General features: G+C 37.0%; 1 protein-coding gene across 1 annotated transcript; it reads right to left on the bottom strand.

The window, feature by feature from the left end:
* Positions 1-9,809: 9,809 nt before the first annotated feature.
* Positions 9,810-23,051, bottom strand: foxg1a (forkhead box G1a). The gene is made up of 3 exons (XM_089120407.1): positions 22,905-23,051; positions 21,423-22,781; positions 9,810-10,322 (listed from the first exon to the last, which is right to left on the bottom strand). The coding sequence occupies exon 2, from the start codon at positions 22,696-22,698 to the stop codon at positions 21,445-21,447; it is 1,254 nt and encodes a 417-aa protein (XP_088976533.1). The 5' UTR covers positions 22,699-22,781; positions 22,905-23,051; the 3' UTR covers positions 9,810-10,322; positions 21,423-21,444.
* Between the last annotated feature and the right edge of the window lie 808 nt (positions 23,052-23,859).

The raw sequence follows: 23,859 nt of genomic DNA on the forward strand, positions 1-23,859 counted from the left end.
AGTTGACATTCATCCATTGCACTGAGGTCCAGTCTATGTTTAGATGTCAAATTGGGCAAAATAACCTTGAATACCGTTTAAAGCCAGGAGTCAATCGCCGATTCAGGACAAAATAGTAACAGTTTTGCATTGGATAAACATTGGAAGATTAATTTGTGTTATAACAGACCATAACAGTCAAGTAACTTAATATAATCATTTATTTATTTCATTCATGCAATTATTTTATTTATATTCACCACTAATTTCACGATACGGGTGTTGTTCAGGAAGGAATTTCACCTTTAAGAGTAGCTTGTAAAATAAAACCAGAACAACAACCACAATGATAATACTGACGTTTAACCAGAACAATTGAATAGTAGAGTCATACCTATTGCACAGTCTTTTTTAATACAGCAACATGGAATGATTCAAATGCTTTTATACAATTGACTGAACATTACAAAACACTATATCTTTCCACATCATATCTGCATGATAATGTTATGTATGTTTCACTGCTCACATCCATCTCCCCCAGGAAAAAAATATCAACCACAAACAATTCTAAGGCACTTTGAGAGCAAGAAAATCTGTTCCACTTAACAAACTGTTTGATTGTTCAGCTGTACTATTGTCCTAATACTTGTAAGTTAATTCCCGCTCTGGTTAACAGTGCACCGTTTCAGATCTTTGACTTCTAAAACATTGTAAAATGACATCTTTCAACACGAGAGAAATTCTCATCACTCTCCCGCAATTCATGACAGTTTTAAAGGCTTAAACGATGCTAATGTATGCCCTCCTTCGCCGTGTGAAACCTGTAAAATGGAGTGTAACAAAGCAAAATGTCTTTAACAGGCCTGTAAAATACCAAAATATAATCCTTTTATAAAGGATCCTCAAGGTACTTCGGAATTAAGAATAGTGCCTCGCATCACACTTTTCCAAGTAAAAAGTGACTCTTGTCTGCTAAGGAAAATTCAGGGAAAAAAATGGGAGCATACAGGAGTAAAATTAATATGTCTCAGAGCTGTTGGAATATGTAAAACAAGCAGAAGGTCCAACATCTCGTGAAAGAAAGAATTTGTATTTTTAGTTTGCACAAAAGAGCATTACAGAAATCTTCAATACGATCTCTCTCAAGCATTGTTCGCTTCGATACCTGCTGGATTACACTAATGGACAAAGCAATCTGTCAGTGATATCTTTATCTCACAGCTGTTCCCAGGTCAGTCAGGGCACACAGTTGAGTGGTCAGCGATACACCACTCATGCGAGCTGCAAGGGACATGAGCCCCAGGACATGAGCCCTAAAACTGCATAAGGCTCGAATATCGACCTTTCCAACCACCTTGTCTGTCGCAAAAGTGTAAGATGAATTTGGACACGTACCCAAAAGCACATCTGTGAGCCAGGAGAGTTTGTGTGCTCTTTTGTTTGCGTGTCCTTTTTTAGAGTTGAGGTATGGTGCATCACTGAAGCAATGGATTGCCTAAATTATCATGCACAATATTTATTTAACGAATCAAAATTAGTGCATGAACTGCACAGTATGACTTTGTAAATAATTAAAAGAAAATTAACACGTCGTTACATAACATTGTTTTATCGAGTAACAAAGAATCTTACATTCAAGATGAGTTCCACAAAGGTTGAAACGGATAAATATTATTATTCTTACCATGCAATGTTTGTTGAAAGGCAATCAATATTAATCTGCAACGCACTTCAGTATAAACTGAGTTGATTAGATTAATACTGACTAATAATGAACTTTAAAGCGATAAATCGGCTTACGGTGAACCTGAGAAAGTACTGGTCACATAACTACATGGGTGAAAGGGTTAGTTCATCCAAAAATGAAAATTCTGTCAGTATTTACAAAGGAAGATATTTGGAAGAATGTTTTAATCAAACAGATCTCATTCCCCATTGACTACCATCGTAGGAAAAATACATACTCAATGGGGAATGAGATCTGTTTGATTAAAACATTCTTCCAAATATCTTCCTTTGTGTTCAGCAGAACAAATAAACACATAGAGGTTTAGAACAACATGAGGGTGAGTAAATACTGATAGAATTTTCATTTTTGGGTGAACTAACCCTTTAAGGTCAGGTTTAGGGGAAGGTTCAGGGTTAGTACCTGTTTATTACCCAATTATTGTAAGTACAGTATGTATATGCAAAACAGGACTGTAAAATAAAGTGCTACCAAAAATGATATCATCATTTACTCACCCATGTGTCATTCCAAACCTGCATGGCTTTCTTTTCTGTGAAGCACAAAAGAAGAATTTTTGAAGAATGGTGTTTTGGTTACAACAACAACATAGTTTTGGTTACCATTGACTTCCATTCTGTGGTAAAAAAAACAAACAAACAAAAAAACCAAAGACATTTCTAAAAATATCTTTTTTTTTATTTTCCACAGAAAAAGAAGGTCACAAGAGGGTGTGTAAATGAAGATATCTATTAAAAATGTTTGGGGTGGAATATCCATTCAATAAATAAACAAAACAAGGCCAGTTGTGCAGGTGTGGTCAATTATTTTAATTTATATTTTGTACGTTTTAAAACATCTGTTTTTGTTGTTGTTGACTGAACCATATGCAGGCTTGTGTGCTTTATAGCCACTGAAACATCAAGTTCAATTTAAAAAATAAATATTTTTGCCTTTTCTCTTTGATATTTAATCTGAATAAAGGAAATAGATAACCTAACATTCGTATGCCCTGCAAGTATATGCAACAAATATACAAAATTCATTCAGATAAATCACCTACTGTTAACCTCTGGCAAATTACAATAATAGTTGTTATGAATGCATGAAAATGTTGAAAGGATACAGCTGTTATTTACAATGCTAACAACCTTATTCTTACAAGCACAAATATGACCCCTCGTAATCCTTCGGGTTTTTTTTTGTTTTTTTTACATCGAGTTATTTGAAATTCAAACATGTTGGACAACTTTTCAAGTTCTCGGTCTGCAGACAAGGCCTGCTATTTTTAGGTAGCCTGTTATATCAGTTGTTTTCCAGATTCCCCGTAATTAAAGCCTGACTCAACTGATTTAAGACAAATACTTTGAAAAGAAAGCTCAAAACATTCATTTTGTCCTCTGGGTGGGATGCACAATTTTTTTCAATTACAGGCTATTGTTGCTTGTTTGGTCTGTTCATATTCTTATACTGTCGGTAATGGTAGGCCTAATTGTGGCTGTCAGTGGTGTCTTCAGTTTTCATAAATATTCTCCTCAGTATAGACACTCATGCAAAAACTTTTGCCCTCACAATGTCAGTTACACCTCTGAGATGTCAGGTATATATTAATCTGTCACTCGGGGCTTGAAGGTCACTTAATTACTCTCTAATCAGATGTATTTCAGTAGCTGAATGACAGATGTACACCATTCTTACTGATGTTATTCCATTAGTGGTCTTTCTGACATACTGGTCCCTCCTTCCATTACATGCACCAAATGATTGTCATTGCATGATAACCGCTGCACAGGTGCTTTGTTACAGCGATGCAGGTGCTTCTTGTGTGTTTGCAACAAGAGGAAAGATCAGCTAGGGCTTTGCAATCATTGCGGAAAACACAGCATCAGTTCACAATCACATATGGATAATATACAGTATTGCTGTTGAGAATGTTCCACTTGCCACATGTCTTCTATCCACCCCAACCCACACCCCACTGAACAGATCTCCTCTTCATGACCTCGAAAAACTCCAAACGCGTTTGATTCATTATTTGTCTCTCCTACTCACAGATTAGCTGTCTGAAAACAGACACACATCGCATGGGTCTTGTGTATTCCAGCACATCTGTTTTGAATAAAGACTTCTCCTGTGGTCTTGCCCTTACTTAGCAAGACTCCCTGGTTGAATCCAAGTCTAATTTTCAGTATGACACCCTGAGGTATCGCTTACCGGGCTTTAGTGGTGGAGAGGCGGCTCTTTGTGGCCAGCGGGTCGATATATGAGAGTGTTCCTGCTGGAGCTGGGCACAGGTGAAAGCAGTAGATTAAGATAATGAGACGAGTGAGGCTAGTCTTTGTGTCCCCTGCACACATTCAGCATGTGAGAAGGTGGTACCATACGTGTAGTTTAGCTGTTCTGTTAGAAGGATGTACCATAGGAAGGGGCCACTGTTTACATTGGCAGATAATAAGACAGGAAAGATTTGTTGTAAAAGGAAAAGCGCGTCTTCAGGCCCAACGATGGAGCCGAAGGTAAAAGTTCAAGAAGCCGTCATACAACTCATGCTGATTGACCTCAAAATGAATTTTGGGGGATGTATGGCACTGTGAAGGAAGGAAATATGACTTTTAAATTAAGTTTAATACATGATCTTTATAAACATTAAAACGCTCATTCTCATTAATTATCTCATTATATACTCTTCATATTATTTTATTATTATTATTATTATTATTTTTATTTTTTTTGCAGCAATTGGAGAACAATATATTTTTTGGATCCCTAAATAACCTTTCAATGAACAGTCCTTAAAATAACCAATTTTTCCCCTTAGTGTCAAGACAATTATAGGCCTAATCTAAAGAACTATTTTCCATAATAGAGAACAGTTTGTGTAGCGGACCTTAAAGGGACAGTTTACCCAAAAATGAAAAGTCTGTCTGACTCGGTCATAATTTACTCAGCCTCTTTGTTCATTATCTGGATGAGTTTCTGTGTTCTGTTGAACACAAAAGATATTTTGAAGAATATTGGATTCTTCCAGACAGGAAAAAAATTCGATTGAAGTCAATGGGTACCTTCAACTGTCTGGTAACCAACATTTTTCAAAATATCTTCTTTCATGTTAAACAGAACAAAAAAAAAAAAAAAAAAAACTTGTACAGATTTGGAACAACTTGAGGGTTAATTTTTGGGTGAATCATGAAGGTTCTTATTGGAACATTCAATGCCAATAAATAACCTTTATTTTTAAGGGTGAATGTTTATAATGTCTGTTTTTGCTGTCGTTTTGAATGTTCCATGCGGTCAATAAAATAGACGCACACCTGACGCAAAGAAACACCCAAAACAAATTCCACAGCCAGCTAGCATGCAGCAACACCCGACAACCGAGTTCCACTCTTGTCAGTGTACGGTCTCGCCAACTGAAATAGCAGTGGTGTAAGGCTATTTCTATTTCAGCCGACCACGACAAAATCGAGTTCAGTGGAGAACAGCTCTCCCTCGTTTTCGTGAGTCGACAATCATTGGAAGCGTGCACAACTTCGTAAGTGAGGGGCTGCCAGCTGCCGCCACGGGTAAGAGCAGGTTGCCATGGCAGCCGCGTTCGGAGGAGATCTGCAGATTGGCATGAAAAAGCGTGTCAACAATTGCCCTGTTGCAGCGCGAGAGAGGAGCTGCTTCGGAGCCCTGGACTCCTGACGGCCCCGTGCCTCGCGCCTCAGCCACCCCATGCTGTTTAATAATATACATTCGAAGAAAGTGATTGATCTTGGACTGTGTAGTTAAGATCAGCAGTCAGAGACTTTCCGTTTTCTTTCCTCAAAACTCTCCAAACAAACATAACTGCCACAATTAGTAAAGAAATGTCTTTCTCCGCGATGCGCAACGGGCAATTAACAGGTTTTTTTTAACTGCGTACGCCTTCACCGCGTAGACTGACGAACTGAAAACTGCGCAAAAACACAATTGTGTTTGACATATTTGGGGTAACAAGAACAGTTTATTTTGTCGACTTCACTTCGAAATTATCAAGCCATTGTCGATTTTAAAAAGGGCTTATACGTGGCCACACTTGCCTTCCCGTCCACAATGTGTTTACTATACTCCATGCACACTATAGACAAAATTAATTTGGCACGCCCATTGCCCAGCAACCTGTAAAAAAATATGATCAATAAGTTAACAACTATGTTTTTACATTGCTTTAACTCAACAAAATAGCCTAATTTAAGCCATGTTCAACCTTTTTTAATATAAGTTCTACAAAATTCAACTCTTTTTAAGTCAGTTTAGTGCAATTTGAGTTCAAACTTAAACATCCATGTTTATTGTACTTTTACAGTGCAACGTCATCAAACACTTGACAGTGACTGTTGCAATGTTACTTGTTATTGGTCGTTATTAATTATTTGTTATTTGACCCATGCTTATGATTTTGATTACAAACTGCTCCCTTCAAGGCCACAGCGCAAAGAACTATTCCGAAGGTTCTTCCAGACGAATTAAGTGGGCAATGGGGCCTTCCACCAGTGTGCATTCATGGTCACTCCCATGTCATTTTGCCGTTAAGTAGCTTGTTTGTTTTTATGAAGTGCTGCACAAAGAGACAGTAGGTACACACATCTGATGTCGGCCTAGCCTACACAGTAAAAAAAAAAATATTTTCATGGTTTATCAAAAAAATAAAAAAATAAAAAAAAAATATATATATATATATATATATATATATATATATATATTTGTCAAATCAACGTAGGCTAGATAATTTTTGTGCAGATAACACAATATTTTGAGTTTCTGTTGATTAAAACAAACTCATTTTGTTGTATTAACTCATTTTTTATTTTATTTCAATGAACTTAAAATTGTAAGGCTACTTATTTTTGTTAAACTTAAACTAACAATATTTGTTCACAGTGTAGACACAAAGAAGCTATGTATGACGCAGATCGTTTATTTATTTATTATTAATAGTTCATTAGTAAAATCAGTAGGCTAAATTAAAAATAAGTGTCAATGACGTGTCTGATATTGCAATATTGTGGGCCCTAACAGCCGCGTCTAGCGCATAAAATAGGCTGAATAAAAATGCAGGTGAATAAAAATGTCTGAAAAATGATTAGAAATATTAACGGTTGTATTTTCGTTTACAAGTTTTTCGTTTACATTGTTTTATAAATGTCCTGTTTTGTCATGAGGTAAAATAGCCTAGCTTCCAATCTTCTTCCCTTTCTTTTTTCATGTCTTTATTTTGTTGTAGGCTATTTGTTCTTTGAGGTCGATGAAACCAAACCAGTCGATTGTGGGGCTATTCAGGGATATAGCTGCTTTGAAAATTGTCAAAAATAATTTTTTTTTGCAAAATGCTGGCGACAAAACAGTCCGAATGTCCTCGGTATCGTGTGCAATCATTCCGGATTTTTACACCTTATAAACAAAGACGGGGGGATTTTTCCTTTGTGTGCAGACAAGTGCGACTTATTTGCCATAAACCTCGTCTCTTCATGAACACTCTAGGCTGAAACTGTGAATTTGCTGTCATCGGTCTAATCACGGTGTCATTGATTTTTTGGGACTCTGGAGCTATATCTGCTCTAATAGCCGCACAAGTGCAATTGACTGGTCTGAGGATGACAGACTGTTAGTTAGTGTTGTTTATTTAAAAGCAAGGCAAAAGAATATGAATCATAATTGCTATAAACAACAGCAGCATGGCCATGGATCAGCACGCATTACTGTTCGGCTGAATAATTAAGGCTAATACGATGCATGGAGGTGGCACATTTTTATAAAACGGACACCTGTTTCAAGACACAAAAATAATCGATGCATATAGGTAGTGCGAGTGTAGGCAGGGTGATCATCGATGGCGCTTTGTGATGCAGAATTGATCTGGGCCGTGGCCTGAGAGGGGCGCAGCGGGGCTGCCGTTTGTTTAGTAAACTCCCATGAATCCAAGTAGATAATTGCTCTGCAAAATTGGTGGCGAGGGCAGCTTGGGTTCCGTGTTCCACCCACCTAGAGGGCCGAATGAAAGTCTGCATCTCTATATTTTCTCAAACGATCAGAAACTATCGCAGCATGAGTACGAGGGGAGAGGTATTTTTATTTGTTGCACGAGGAAAGAGGACTGCGCACAGGCAGCTGTGTTGAAACTGGGGCTCGAGCTCTGATCCGTGTTGAGTCTCTGTGACGAAGTCTTTATAGAAACATCACATGCATAGCTGTCCTCTTCCGATACCGCAATGATTATGTCCATTCAAAGAATCAAGCCTAGAGCGTTTGTCATGCTTGACCTGAAGTGAGATCTTTTTTTTTTTTTTTTGCTTTCGCACCTATCGTTGTTTTGTGATAGATAGCCTAGATAGATCGATCGAATTGGAATATATAGCCTATATAAAAATGTGTGTGTACATTTTGAGGCATGTTTTTTCACACTTTCCCATTATGATGTTTTCTCACCTAGGAAGCAACGAAAAGCCCTCATTATCTCCTCCATGATGAATTAGTTCTCTTTGAACGAGACATGTGTTGTTTACTTTCAAAACTGTAGACAATAAAAGACACCCTCAAGATGATCTCTCTGAAGGCCTGTAATGTCTACAGTGAGTGAAGCCTTTGGGTGTTGAAAGTGTGCAAGCTCAAACCTCTCACATCACATGAGGGAAATGTGCCATGACCTGATGCATGTTTATTTGTGTTTCTGGCACATGAAATCAAATCATATTCCATAACAGATGGGGGCAGTATACCTCCAAAAAGTGAGTTGTGCCGCAGCCGCGCGAACTCTCACGTCTTCAAACAACACAAGCGAGCGCTGTTTTGCTCTATTTCTCGCGCATATTATTCAAATCATTTGACACGGTAGTAAAAGGTTGGAAGACCGCAGTTTCACGTGGAGCATTTGGAGATTTTTAGAGATCAGAGACTCAATGAACAACATCTCAACACTAAATGACGAAGACCGTCTCATAAACGCCTGTCTCAAAAACAAGCTGGTGCATTTCGACGATATGGGAAAATAAAAGCCTGGGCTATATTATTTTAAGTTTACGGTATTCGTTTTGTTCATATTACACTTGTATTGTTAGTTTGAATTAATTTGACAGTCAGCATTCGCTGATGTTGATCAAGCTAGCGCCATTCAGAGCTGCCAACTCGCATTTGACACTTAGCAAGCAGGTTAATTAAGTTAAGCTCTCAGATTCTGTCAATTTTATTGCGCAATTCAAATAATAAATACAATTTTGGCGCTTCTACATGTTACACCACAGATCCCTATCGCACGTGAACCGATCATCTCTACTACTAGCTAATGGAAAAAGAACATCACTGTTGAAAGATACAGTATGCTACAACTTACCAAATGTATCCCTCGTGCATAATGTCGACCAACCGTTTTTTGAACTCTTCCCTGAACTGAAATGTAGTAGTGGGCTGTATTTCCACGCGACTTACATCAGGTTCAAGTACACACACACACACACAAGCCGCGCGAGTTACTCGTCTGTTGCAGTTTGGCTGGTGGTTATGTTGCCCACCCACATACCGCCTCCCATGGCCGAAACTGGTATTACGACACCTGCCGTGCCGGGGCTAGTAATTTAGCATGCTAATTTAGGTTTATATCTCGGCAGCACTATAACTTGTCAGGTTTTTAATGACACCATTACACTTATTTCTTCTCATTCTTTTGATGCGTGTAGCTCATTATTTGGATATTTTTTTACCTCAATTATTACATCTGGCACCTTTAAATAAATGCGTGAAGGCTTTCATTAAAATTGCTGCTGTGACACTGGTCCATTGCGTCCACCCATATGTACACGTATGGGTGGACGCAATGGACCAGTGTATTTGTGTGTGTGTGGTGTGTGTGTGTGTGTGTGCGAGTGTGTGTGAGAGAGAGAGCGCGTCTAACGATACCTTTGTTCAAGGTTTCCTTAAGCTGCCACACACAAATATGAAATTATTTATGCATCAGTCTCATTTCTGTCAGCAAACTTGCCAAATATTGGTAAACATTTCAGGTAATACAGAAAGAAGCTTCATGCAAAAAAAAAAGTGTTCATGCAAAGGCTTCTCTCCCCAAAGGAATCAATGACAAGATATGTTTTTATCTCCCAAAGTAACAATTTACTGGGTCACAGTAGATCAGCATGTTTCCTTCTTTACAGCAAAAACATTAGCAACAGGGGAATACTGTCTTGACAACAAACAAAATATCACAAAACATTGCTTGTAAAATAGAAAATATACAGATCTTCTTAAGCAAAGCAAATCGTTGCACAATGCCATGGTTTTCTTTTCTATTTAAATTAATTTAATAAAGATTGTCTAAAGACAGAAAAATTCAACTCCTTCTATAAAGGGGATGCAGAATAATAGTCTTGGTTACAATGCTTCTGTTTTCTTTTTCTTTCCTTTTTGTACTGACAGCAATTTAATCAAACTGTGACTTCATGCCCTACTATTTGCAAATTGTATAGCACCTCTAAAACATAAAGGCAAAACATTTCACAAACAAGTTACATGGACCTTGATTACAACTGTAAACATTCTCAGCATGGGTGAGTAACGCATCACAGGGTGGATTCAGGCTACTGCAGCACACACTGCCAGACATCTAGGAGGAAGACAATGACAAATTTAAGACTGTTAATTGTCTTTTCAATTCATGCACATCCCTCTGCCCCCCCCCCCCCCTCCTCCCCCCATGCCTCTTTGGCACTAAGAGAAATGGTGACACAGTAACACTAACAGATGCCAGATCATTCGTCATAAGAGTAATATAGCTAAATGTACCTTATATTTTAAAAAATGAAAAGATGAACATATGCTGCTAAAATGATACTAAGAGCATACTGACAATAAATACAGAAACAACAGGGTGAGCACAGCAAAACATTTTTAAAACCTGTAAATTTGAAATCAGAATGCACAGACAATTTAAAACAGAATTTAAATTAAACGAGGAATTCATTAAAATACACAAAATATTTTGAATTAGACATTGTATAGGACATCCAAGTCATATTCTAAGTACATTTTTATTAATGCAACATGTTTAGTTGATGTAAAGAGCAAAAATAAAATACATTTATGTATAATTCATGGATGGATGAATTAAAGAAATTATATGGTTATAAGAGCAACAGAACATTTGTTCAATTTTGCCATTATGTTGTCCCTGTGTACATTTATTTTTAACTAAAATTAATAAAAGGGCATTCACTTTCTTTCCTTTTTATTATTTTGATGGAAAATTAGTTTTCTGTCAGAAAGCAACAGATAATGTGATCTCACCACCTTTACAGATACGAATTGTTTTCAGAAGTCTGCCTTGTATAATAAAATAACATTGTAAATTCTGGCTATAATACTGATTCATAGTTTTATTGCCAAATAAAGCATTGTTATTCTCGATGATTTCAGAGGATCTCAAGGATACCAATAATATTTAACATGATGCTATATGTTAAAGCATCCTTCACTATTTCTGACCACAATGTACCTTTTATGGACATTATATCTCTATATTTCATATTTATACTTAAGTTTGTACCATTTTTCACAAGTTACATATAATTTTTTTAAAGTTAATGTCTGGTTATATTGAAATTTTGACCATATGCCACTTTCAACATCTTCATTAGTCACATCCAAATAATCTCTCTTCTTTCTTTTTCTCTGCCTCCCTCCCTTCCTCTGGTCCTCCTTGAAGTGCGGTCACTCTGACGAGGATGAATAGTGAAAACTATTCAACGGGTCACGGGTTTGTGCACAAAGCATCAGAGGGACAGAGTTTAGGTCAATGGGAGGCACCTTAAACACCCTTATTTCCTCTCAGACTCTGGGTCCCAAACTCAAGTACTTAAATTTGGACATGATTTATATATATATATACTGTATCACAATGTGGTTTACTTGTACGCAAGTTAAAGGTAAACTTAAAATTAAGTACATATTTTTGGTTAAAAAATTCAAATAAAAAGCTCAAATCCTTATTTACTCAGTGAAGAACCTCACAGCACTCAATACCAGCATTATTGTTTCTTCAAAAGAATATCTCTTGCACCTCAAAGCAAACAGCCAGCTTTTCTCACAATATCAATACTCCTATTTCCCCCTTATACCTTTATTTAACCTGGGAAAACTCTCGGAGAACAGTTTCTCTTTTGCGGAGGTGCCCTGGATGGAGGAGGGGTTAAGGGGACCAGAGTAACATGATGCAGCACTCAACTTGGGGTTAAGTGCTTTGCTCAGGTGCACAACGGCAGTACTATACACTAGGACCCTTCTGTTACCCATTCATTCTCTTTGGTGCCCCACTTGGGAATCAAACCCACAGACCCCCAGTTTGTAGTTGATAGCACTGCGTGCTCAGCTAGCTACCCATATAGACACGCATGCTCCCTCAGAACTCCGCATCTTTCCTCCCAATCCGTCCTGTGGAATACTCCTTTGATCTTAGTCAACAATGCCACACAATTTAGAGCACCATTGGTTTGCAACCTCATCTCAAGTCCTTGTGCCCAAATCCTTTGGGCCTGTCTCTGTAACATTCTCAAACAATCAGACATCTTAACACATCTTCCTGTATACAATCTCCGTCAGGCTGGCAATAGAGGAGTTTGCCTTGTTTGTTGAGCAGCCAAAGTCTGGCTGGAAGGCACCATTTTTAACAGTATAAAGAGTCCCCTCCTCAGAAAGCGATGCACTGATAAGATAGGCTACTCCATGGGCGCAGATGACCCACATCTATCTGCTATCTTTGGAAGGATGCCACAGCCACCATTTAGAGTATTGTCCATTCATATATTGCAACCCGGTATCACGACAAGACGTGAAATAATCACGTTGGTCCACTTTGGAAAACGTGTAGATGTCACGGTTTAACACCCTCAAACGGGGGGAGAGATACCCGGATGACCTATTCTAAATGGAATTTTGTTTTATTGACGATCACTGAGAAATGTTCTATTATTTAAAATGCAAAAAACATTTACTATTTTCAAGGTGAAAAGGATTCATTTGCCTTGATCCACACCGAAAAAACGTCTAAATGTCACGTTTTTAATGAAGCAGCCTAATGAGTAAAATGTCTATTTTTCCGGCGTCCCAATAACAATAACATCAAACAAAATAACATTCAATAACCCTTGTAGATGGGGATGCAAGGAAAAAATAAATAAATAAAGTTTTAAATCTTACCAAACTTAAAAGGAAATAGACATTTTACTCATTAGGCTACTTCATTAAAAACGTGACATTTAGACGTTTTTTTTTCGGCCTGGATCAATGCAAATGAATCCTTTTCACCTTAATATATATATATATATATATATATATTGCATTTTAAATAATAGAACAGTAGAATAGGTCAGCATCCAGGTATCTCTCCACTGGAACGTGTTAACGCAAACATGTAAGTTTCACGTTTGAGGGGGTTAAACCGTGACATCTACGTTTTCCAAAGTGGACCAACGTGGATGATCATCAAGAGCAGTGTAACAGCCACCACATTTTGCTTTCAATCTACTTAAGATAAACGACAGCAAGTGCAAAAGTGGGCTACACAAGTTTGCATGTTTTAGTGTCAAATAAATAATTGTAAAAAAATCATCAACGAAGAGTCTATTTAGCTCTTTTATATGGCGAACATCTGCGCTGTTTGATCGCCACGACAATCGCTTTCGTCATTTCACGAATCGGATTGCAAACTCTTAAATTATGATTTTAAACTGATACACAACTAGGCAGAATAAAGTCTCAAGCTCTGCATCGCTCTGTAATTCGTGTGACGTTTATGTTAATATTTATTCACCATCATCACGTAAGCATGCCGCAGGGGTTTGGCACCTGTTTGTCCCGGCTACCGCCTAAGCCTATGTGCGCATATGTGTTCTCGCTCGCGCAAATGTTGTAAAATATTATGCCTCTAACAAATCCGCTTGCATTTGCATCCGAAATGAACAAAGGGATGAAATTAGCCGAGGCAACGTTTTCCTCTCTGGTTAAGTTGGCTGTCTGTCAGCAGCAGCAGCAGCAGCAGCACCGTGTTCAAGGCATAGCCTACTGATAAAAGAGGTGGGCGCAGGGCTGTATGAATGAATCTGTGCGCGGCACCATTACAGACCAAATAGTTGTACAAGATCAGAAAGTAATCTTGATATGTTTAACAAGCAGCCCAAAGCGAAGCCAGATAAATAATAAAGGAGCTTTTAGTGGATCCAATTTATGAAACATTAACTCTATAGAGGCATAATGGAGTAATTAGTTTTATCTCACGTTGGATGTTATTGGACACTGCGCCGCTGAATGAAAACTTTTCTTTTTCTGGCCTAACTGTAAAGACAACGGGGAGTAATTTTCTGCACCAGGAGAGAAGGGTGGTCTCTAATGCTGCTGGTGAGATCTGGATGTTCAGGTACAACACAGTGTTTATGTAGTACTCCCAAAAGTGTATCAAAGTTCGGATCCATGGAAATAAAAGAAATGTCAAACAAAACAAGCATTAGACTGCATAAAATAAAGTATGGACAAGGGAAACAGGTGAGGCTTTGTTTAGGTGGCTGAGGTAGATCAATATCTCGGCTTGCAGGCCAGGAATCTTGCCCGTTTTCCTCTAGCACTCTGCAGATCAGCTTACGACTTGTAGACAGACTGTCGCCTATACCTCACTGACAGACAACCTGCCTCACCCCAAAGACGGGATAGGGAAATATCTTCGTTCTCTTCTTCGTCACAATAATTAAAGAATGCATAGGGATATATTGAGTGAAATAATCAACCTTATCTAAACAGTGAGACATTGCCAAACATGGTTTTGTGGCTTCTCAACCTATAGGCCTACGCGTGTTTATGATGGGACCGTATTAAAGGCCATGCAGGCCTATCCTTCTCTGGGCCTCCTCCGCCTCCAACGGATAACCCACATAACATCTTCGGCGTTTGTTTGTCTAAATTATGTTTTCACATAATATTAATAAAAATTGTGATACGTACTGATATACATTTTGCTTTTAGATTTGGTCTTTCATAGCGTGCTGTCCATCAGGAAGTCGAAAAAAAAGATTGAGGCATCTGTGACAGCGAACGTCTTTCTTTCTTTCTTTCTTTCTTTCTTTCTTTCTTTCTTTCTTTCTTTCTTTCTTTCTTTCTTTCTTTCTTTCTTTCTTCTAACAGTGGATTGCTTTTGTCCTCTCCTGCTTGATATCCCAGTGAAACATTATATTCTTATTATTTTCTTCACTGTAAAAAATATATATATATGAAGAGTTCAGATGCAAAAGCCTCTAAATGCCATTTGAAATTTTCTTCTAAAATGACCATTTTTATCAAGCTTGTATATTTAAGTTCAGTAATTTCACTTAAATAACAATTAATATTAATCAATTAACAATTAATCTTCATTGCCATTTAAGTGAAATTACTGAACTTAAATATACAAGCTTGATAAAAATGGTCATTTTAGAAGAAAAATTCAAATGGCATTTAGAGGCTTTTGCATCTGAACTCTTCATATATATTCAAGATGTGTTATCACAACATATTTTCTTTTGTCAAATCAACTTTATAATAATTTATTTAGTTGAGATAACTTATTATTTTGAGTTTCTGATGATTAAATTAATATCCTTCATTGTATTAACTCACCTTTTCCAGTTCAATCAACTTAAAATTTTAAGGCAACCCAGGTTACTTACTTTTTTAAGTTAAACCAACAATATTTGTTTTACAGTGTTGTTATTACTGTAAGATTCTCTGTAATTCTCGAAAATAAGAGAAATTGGCACTATGATTCAGTAGACAAGTGTGCTGGTGAAAAGTGTGCGGGTTGCTTGTGAAATATCTAAATTAATATTATAGGCTAGACTAAAACATTATTTTGCCAGCAAAAAAAAAAAGGACTATATATATAGCCTATATATATATATATATATATATATAGCCTATATCTAGACATGACGGTTGTGCAGGCATTAACATGCACAGCATTTACAATATTTATATCAACGCTGTATAGAAAAAAGACAGCTCAGACCTGGAAAATAATGACTAGTTTAACAAGAAACTCACACTGATGTGACATCACAAATAAGAGCTTGTTGCATTAATCTATCAGTCGTTTCACAGGCGCGAGCAAGAATTCATTACAATCAGCAGTCCTTTAGCCTGTTGGTTCCGTTTCGGACACCCAACCCGCACTGGGAGTTTGCAATTTGATCGCACGAAGGCTGTGATTCCACGCATTGTCTCGAAGCTGCTTTTGATAGATAGTGCTTTACAAGTGAAGGACTGATGTCAGGTAACAAGAAGTATTTTGGCACCTGTTAACGTTTAAGCCTAAATAAAACAGCTAAGCTGTTTACCTAAATAATAAAAGTAACAAAACCACATTGGCATTTACAACAATAATAATACTAATAATACTAATAATGATAATAATTATATATATTAATTAAATATAATTAAATTAATTATATATATATATATATATATATATATATATATATATATATATATATATATATACACACACATTATTTATTTATTTATTTATTTGTGTGCATATTTGTTGTTCATTAGCCTGAATGAATGATATTACATCATGCAACCCAGGTGGTGTTTCCTTCTTGTGACTAAATACACCAGACTAAACATATTGGTTTAGCGCATGTCTTTTATGTGTCACACAACTCTCCAAAAATGGCTTTGGGGTCTGTTAGATTGAACAAAGAAGATTAATGCTCAAACTGTCACAATTTACTGTAAAATCATTTAGAATTCGATTGAAAAGATCCAAACTGCAGTCAAGTTCATTAGGATATTCAATAAGATATTAGTTCAGAAGAAGGTATAAAGATAAACAGTCTATATGGGATATGATCTTGGGCTTTTTTAACAGTAGATTACCAGCAAATCTGTGAGAATTGCTGAATTAAACAAATAAACAAACGAATAAATAAAGAAATAATTAAATAAATAATGTGTCTAACAGACAAGAACTTAAGTCATCTACATCGCTTGTACGGTGATATTACGGGGCATGTTGAAATCTTTATTTTCCTCGTTTTACAGTGCTATTTTCCCATTGTGAATTCACATGATTTCATATAATCTGAGGCAGCCATCGACGATATTGGCAAAATCATTATTTCAAAGTCATGAATTGATAAATCTAGGCTATTCATGGTCACTGGGACGCGCAATTTAAAAGAAGATATAGACAGAGAGAGAGAGAGAGAGAGAGAGAGAGAGAGAGAGAGAGAGAGAGAGAGAGAGAGAGAGAGAGAGATGAGGGAAAATATCGTACTGGGGTGAACGCAAAGGCCGAGGGACACATGCGAGTGCAAAAATTTCAGAAATAAAACTTTTAAAAAAATAGAAAAAAATAAAGAAAGAAATCAATCAATTTAAAAATTTCACAATTTGACTTTAAAAAAATAAATAAAATTACTTAGGTTATTATGACGCATCTTTTTTTAATAGCTAATTCCATTGGGGTTAACTTCCATAGGACCTGGAACACAAAAGGTCTCTCAGTGGACACCTTTGCCACTTCATTGTGGTTAAAACCCGTAGTAAAACAAGACGATTTAGATCAAACATCATACGATGACTTAAGAGAGATATTGCTCTTCAGATTTTAACCCTTCTAATGATAGTCAAACAAGACTAGGATATTTCTAATCTGATAATATTTGAATTCACAGGTAAAAAGTGGACAATTAGCTTAAAGGTGGTGTTTTAATTATCAATATTAGATCATAATAATAGAGAATTTTTATCAAAATAAATTTGTCTCTGTGTGTTTATGCTTGCTATAAAAAGCGGCTTTATGATGCTTCATAAAAGTAGCCTATTATTAAAAGTATCTGGAATAAAAATAATTTTATTACGCACATCTCCGGAGAGACGAGTTAATTACATTTTGCATTTAAGCAATCCAATTTCATCACGATACAAGTTGTTTATTTAACCCGACATCTCCCTTCACTAAGTCTGGAGCTCACACTCATTAAAACGATTATTCACTACCTGTCGAATATTTTATTACAATAGGCTATAGCAAATATTTCACTAGGTCTTTATTTGTTTGTGTGTGTGTGTGTGTGTGTGTGTGTGTGTGTGTGTGTGTGTGTGTGTGTGTGTGAGAGAGAGAGAGAGAGAGAGAGAGAGAGAGAGAGACTGTGGCACATGATAGCCTAAATTTCACTGTTCTGACAATAGTGCTTTTTTTATTGGAAAAACAAAATCAGTTTGTTATAGGCTAGGCCTATAATATTATGTTAAAAAATAACAGCGTTAGAAGTAGGTTTGATGTTACTGTTTTTTTTTTTTTTGTTTGTTTTTTTATAAATGTACAACTGCGATAATAACAATAATTAAACATTCCACATCTTCTTTGTGTTTTGCATAAAACTGTTAAAATATTAGAAGGCTGTTTAGTGGTTTAGTTGGAACTAATTTCTGCATTATCGCTGTGTTTTTTTTTCTCGCAGCTTGTAAATGATATTACAGTTCGTCTTGCCACAGGCAAAACTATGTTTATGAGAGGCCATGTGCATAGATATGAAGTTCATGTCACTACAGTTCTGCGTCATTCTAGCGCCCTCACTCTGTCTGGCTCGTAAGGCTCATATTACTTTAAAAGAGAAAGCGTCCTTTGCATATTACAAGTATTTTAATGGTTCAAAGTTGGATCAGCTCCGTTTCACCACACCATTATCCGTCGGTTGATTGGCCAGAGGGAATGGCCATTATAACACCGTTTTTTATCTCATCGCCTATTCTATCTTGGCGTCTTCATAGAGCTGTAGTGACATTTTATTAGACAACTATACCAAGCTGCAAAAATTAGACTTATAGGAGCCAAGGAAAGATTTTTTAAATGTGCAAACAGCAGAACGGAATATTTAAGCACAATCTGTCGCACGTAAGATGGCTATTGATAACAGATTTGACAGTGTTGTGGAATAGTTGGTCGTATACAGGTACTAGCACTTTTTAAATTAGCTTTTGGTCTAAGAGCTCAAATAATTATTTCAGTGTAATTTCATGAACATGGCAACATGTTTTATTCAACCAGTCTCATTATTATTTTATTTTATAATATGCGAAACTACATGCATTAGGAGGAAAAAAAATGTTTCCTTTTTGTAGGTGATCTTGTATTTACGACTTCGTTCAATGCTTTAATTGTAACAGAATTTTAATATATACGAGTATGATTATGAGGGAGATGTGCGTGCTGTCCCCAGTTCCCCCCACAGTCTCTCTGCGCCTCGGGGAAACCACGCCTTTTGTGTAGCCTGAGATTAAACCCTGCTTACAAGATCTTGTCAAAAGGCACAAAGGAAAAAAATAGCCTAACTATTATTTCAAGTGCATTGCTTCATGAAATTTCCATAAAAAATTCTGCAAAATTTAATACAAGCGTTTCGTCTTAGAAATGGGTCCACACAGCGTCGAACCAAAAATAATTCCCCTGTAGATTTCAATTATTGGTGCGATTTTAGGCCTAGTTTCTGCTTCAGATAGATTGATCGCAAATCTTTATGGGTTGCAAACTCACGCTGTTGGCCGGAAGCAGGTGCAAACCAATTAAACAAGCTCAGAACAAGCAATCGCTGCCCAAAGATCATCATTTTGCACACTGATTCCCTCTTTAAAACAAAGAAAAAAAAAGAAAAATGTAGAGAAAATACTAAAATAAAGAGCAAAAATATCAGTCTGGGTAAAATAACATTAAAATGGAAATCCAAATAAAATGTTTATTGTAAGTATATAGGCTACTGTATTTAAATCCTCATAATTGTTTACCATCTATATAGTACATGTATCCACGTGCTCTAAATAGCCAGAGACAGAGAGTGGAAGATACAATAGCTCCATTAAAAATTAAATAATTTTGCATCCCAGCAATAGCCTACGCAAGGTAAATTAGCGTTATATGAATTTTATACTTTTGCATTTCTTCTAAAAAAATATTTTGCTCTTAAATTTGACCTCTGCTTTTATGCTTTTGTTTTTGAGTGGTCACCCCGTTTAACATTTGAGCGATAACATCTTTCGAGGACATATTGAGTTCCACCGGTCTATTGTATAAGGAACAGAGGTTATTGCATTACCGTTGTGCACATTTAGCACAATGTCTCTTTTAAAAAACATGAACAAATCATTGGACATAAAGTGTTGAAAGCTAAGTTGTTTCTCTGTTCTATTGCAACTAATGACTGTATTGTTGGCGGAAAAAAAATAGCCGATGGTGATTATTAGACGTTATGCATGGCTCATATGGCCTCTACAACCATGAAACGCTTGTAATAAACGTGTAATAAGCTACAGCAAAATATTTCAGAACAAATATTTCAGAAAAAAATAGCGTAAAATAATCCAAATGGAATAGTTTGATTGTCAGCCACATTATTAGGCTAAGGGACGGGTTGTTAGGCCTGCGATGGGAATATAGGCTACTAATAATATAGCTATCGACTGCCATTGTTTGCTGTTTTTTTTTTTTTTCTCCTCCTTCTTCTTTAAGCTCATTAAAGCATTAAGGACCACAAATCATTTTTGTGTCTTGTTTTTTTTGTACCCATTTCCTAAAAAATAAAAATAAAAAATGTTTGTAAGTAGGCTAACACACTGCAGGCCCAGGCCTTCAGATACCCGTAAAACTGTCGCTTAAATGTTTTACTAAACACATTGTTTAGTATATTCTCAGACAGCTACTAAAAATACTAGTTCATCAAAAAAGACAAAATGTTCGTAATAAATGTACTTAACCTACTTGTTTTTTATTTTGTTCGGTTAACAGTTTAAGCGACAAACACGGGCATAAGACCACAAAATCACAACCATGGAATTTAAAGACGACATAAACAATCACTCAATATTTTATGATGCATTTACTCAACACGGGTTACACGTTCGCAAAGTTATAACCTATAATTACAACAGGTATTGACATTTCACTAATTACAAAAAGAATGTGACCTGCATGGTGGTGACCACATACAGTAAATATGCAAACACAAGCTAAAAGCATCCATTACGTCTGTCCCCTTCAGAACTGTTTATAAAGTTATGAATACTGAAAAAAAAAATATATATGTTGTTGTTTGAAAACCATTCTTTGGTCTACAAAGAAACTGTATTGTTAATATATGTATAAAATGCACTATAGATGTATTATTCAGTCTGTATTATTAAAATAACAAAACAACAAGGAGCACGGATTTGAGCGGGCATTGTGCACTTATAGAACATATTTATTTAAAAATGAAAATAAAACTTTGTGTTAATTTTTGAGAAATCTCACCTCACCAGTACTCTCATGACACGTGATAATACTGCAAACATGATGACTGGAGGTTATTCTGTAATGTATTATATATTTTAACATTTAAAATTAGACAAAATTGCAACCACTATTTAAATAAACATTCTAAAGTAGTCTAAATCATCTTTCCAGGAAAAAAAAAATCCCACTACGCTTTATCCTTTTTTACTCTGGTCACATTGCACGTTGCTGACAGTGGAATAATAAACAGTTCCGCGACACTTGACGTTTGTATACAGTCAGAAATAAATGAATAATAATTATAATAATAATACAAAATACCTGGAATTCGGCTTGCATTGTCCGTTCATTTTCCTTATTTTTTTTTTCATTTATATATATTACAGTGTAAATTGGTGTAAAATGTTCACTTACAGTCTGCTCCTGTGGATGCAAGTTAGTGTATAAGAGGATTTGATGTTGACCCTTGATTCTGATGTGTGAAGTAGTCAGAAAGTCCGCTGGAAAGTCCGGAGGAAAAACTGGGTAGTGAAGGCCTTAAGGAGTCACACGGGAGAGAGGAGGCCGTTTGCGGGGAAGAGGAAGAGGCGGCTCGGGAGCTCATGGACGTGCTGCTCTGGGAGGTCATGGATGGGTGAGGCACGTGGGGGAAGAAATAACTGGTCTGGCCCGCGAGCAAGTTAACTGAACACGGATTCAAAGAGTAGGTCCCGGAGCAGGGTACGGAGAGCCCACATGGCACTGAGGCGGCCAAAGCGGCCGCAGTGAGGTGGTGTGTGGCGTACGGAATGTCCCCATTTACGAGTCTGTCAACACTCAAGCCATTGGAGGCCGGGAAAGAGTGATTGTTCCCCAAACTGTTTTGAGTCAACATTGTGCTATAGGACATTGGGTGGCTAGGGTAAGGCGACGACGTGCCGTTGTAACTCAACGCGCTGCTCGCCCTCGGATGGTGGAGTGAAAGGAACGGCGACATGGGCCAATATAAAGAGCCAGCTCTATCCATAAATGTCAGTCCGGTTGAAGTAAGCCTCGCGCCCCTTTTAAACGCCAGCTTTGCCCTAGAAGTAGTCGATCTCCGCCGAAGTTTGCCCGTCGTGCCGCCAATGAACACGTCGTCACTGGAGGGGTCAAGCATCCAGTAGTTCCCCTTCCCAGGGTCATCGTAATGCCGGGGCACTTTGACAAAACATTTGTTCAAACTCAAGTTGTGTCTGATGGAATTCTGCCATCCCTGCTTGTTCTCCCGGTAATACGGGAAATTTTTCATAATAAACTCGTAAATGCCGTTAAGGGTTAATCGCTTCTCCGGACTCTGCCGAATAGCCATCATAATCAAAGCGTTGTAGCTAAAAGGTGGTTTCTCGTACTTGCCGTTTTTCTTGTCGCCTTCTTTGCCTCCTTCGCCTTCTTTCGAGTCCCGTTTCTCTTCCTGCTTCTCTTTCTCGTCCGTGCACGAGGAGTCGTGGGATGAATTGTCACTTTTAGCGCAAGTGTTGTCCGACTTTTGCTCCTGTACTACTTGGGCAGGTAAAGGAGTCTTCTCTTCTTCCTCGTGAACCGTCCTGTGGTGTTGTTGGTGATGGTGGTGGTGGTTGTCGCTTTGGACGGCTTCGGGAATCAGACTGTTTATACTGAACGATGATTTAGGAATCATTTTGACTTCTTTCCTTTCTCCCATATCCAACATCACAAGTAAGATAGAGTAGCAACAACCAGAAGCAGCAGCAGTAGCAGCAGTTGGACTTCAAATCTCTTGCTCTGGCAACTCCTCTAATTAAAAAAAAAAACACACAAGAACTATTTCATGTTCCTTAAAAACACGTCGATATGAGACAGCTAGCTACAATTAATTACGGAGCCACAGACACTAAGCTGTAAAAAAATATCTTGAACCTTTTTAGAGACTGCAGCCAACCACAGCAGCATAAGTATTAACCGTGCAGCCAATCATTGAGCAGTTCTTAGCGCCTGCACCAGTGCGTAAGGATACACAAGATCCACCAATGCTCTTGCCTAGTCAACAATGGCTTTCATTTCCCCAAGCAAACTCCTACCAAGAAAACAGACCACATAACCTCAATCAATTTTTTTTTGTGATAATTGTAGAGTGCTGTTTCAACATATCCATGCGTCCTCGATTTGTTTTCATACCGCAGGGGGAAAAACAAAAGGGACACAAAGGTAGCCACAGAAAACAGGTACTACTTCCTGTATCGGAAATTTGTGCCTTTTAATATTCTACATGGAGCTACTGCACAAATAGATAACATTTGATGATAATACTCGCTAAAGAGCGACAGTATACTGGCTATATTTGTAACATTTGCATTAAATGTTTCCTTTCAGACGACGATAGGATATATTTATACGCCGATAGCTATGTTCTAGGCTAATTCGTTCTCGTGTCACATTTTAAATATTTCTCTCCAAGCGTCAAGTTCGTACATGTTTATTTAGTCGCACGTTTATGAGAACAATTTTAAACATGACCGATATTATGACGTTACAGAAAGACGCTATAAGCATCTTTATTCCTAGCGTATGTAATAATCATGCTACTAACTATGAACATCATCGGCAACAACAACTGAGGCAGTTGAACCTAACAAGATCATGCACAATACTACTTTTTACTTTGAATATTAATAATAGCCTAATAATAATAATAATAATAATAGGCTAATAATAATAAGGATAACAAAGCAGTAGATTATAATTTTTTTCTGGATGTGTTTAGGTTTTTAATTTAACGTGATAAACCAGATGCTATTCAGCAGGCTACATAACACAGCAAAATAACGGTGAATTTAGAAGGTCAATCAGTATGATCCACATATAAACCTTCAAT

This window comes from Pimephales promelas, chromosome 15 (assembly GCF_988280905.1).
Source record: "Pimephales promelas chromosome 15, fPimPro1.hap1.1, whole genome shotgun sequence".
In the NCBI taxonomy this organism is placed as follows: domain Eukaryota; kingdom Metazoa; phylum Chordata; class Actinopteri; order Cypriniformes; family Leuciscidae; genus Pimephales; species Pimephales promelas.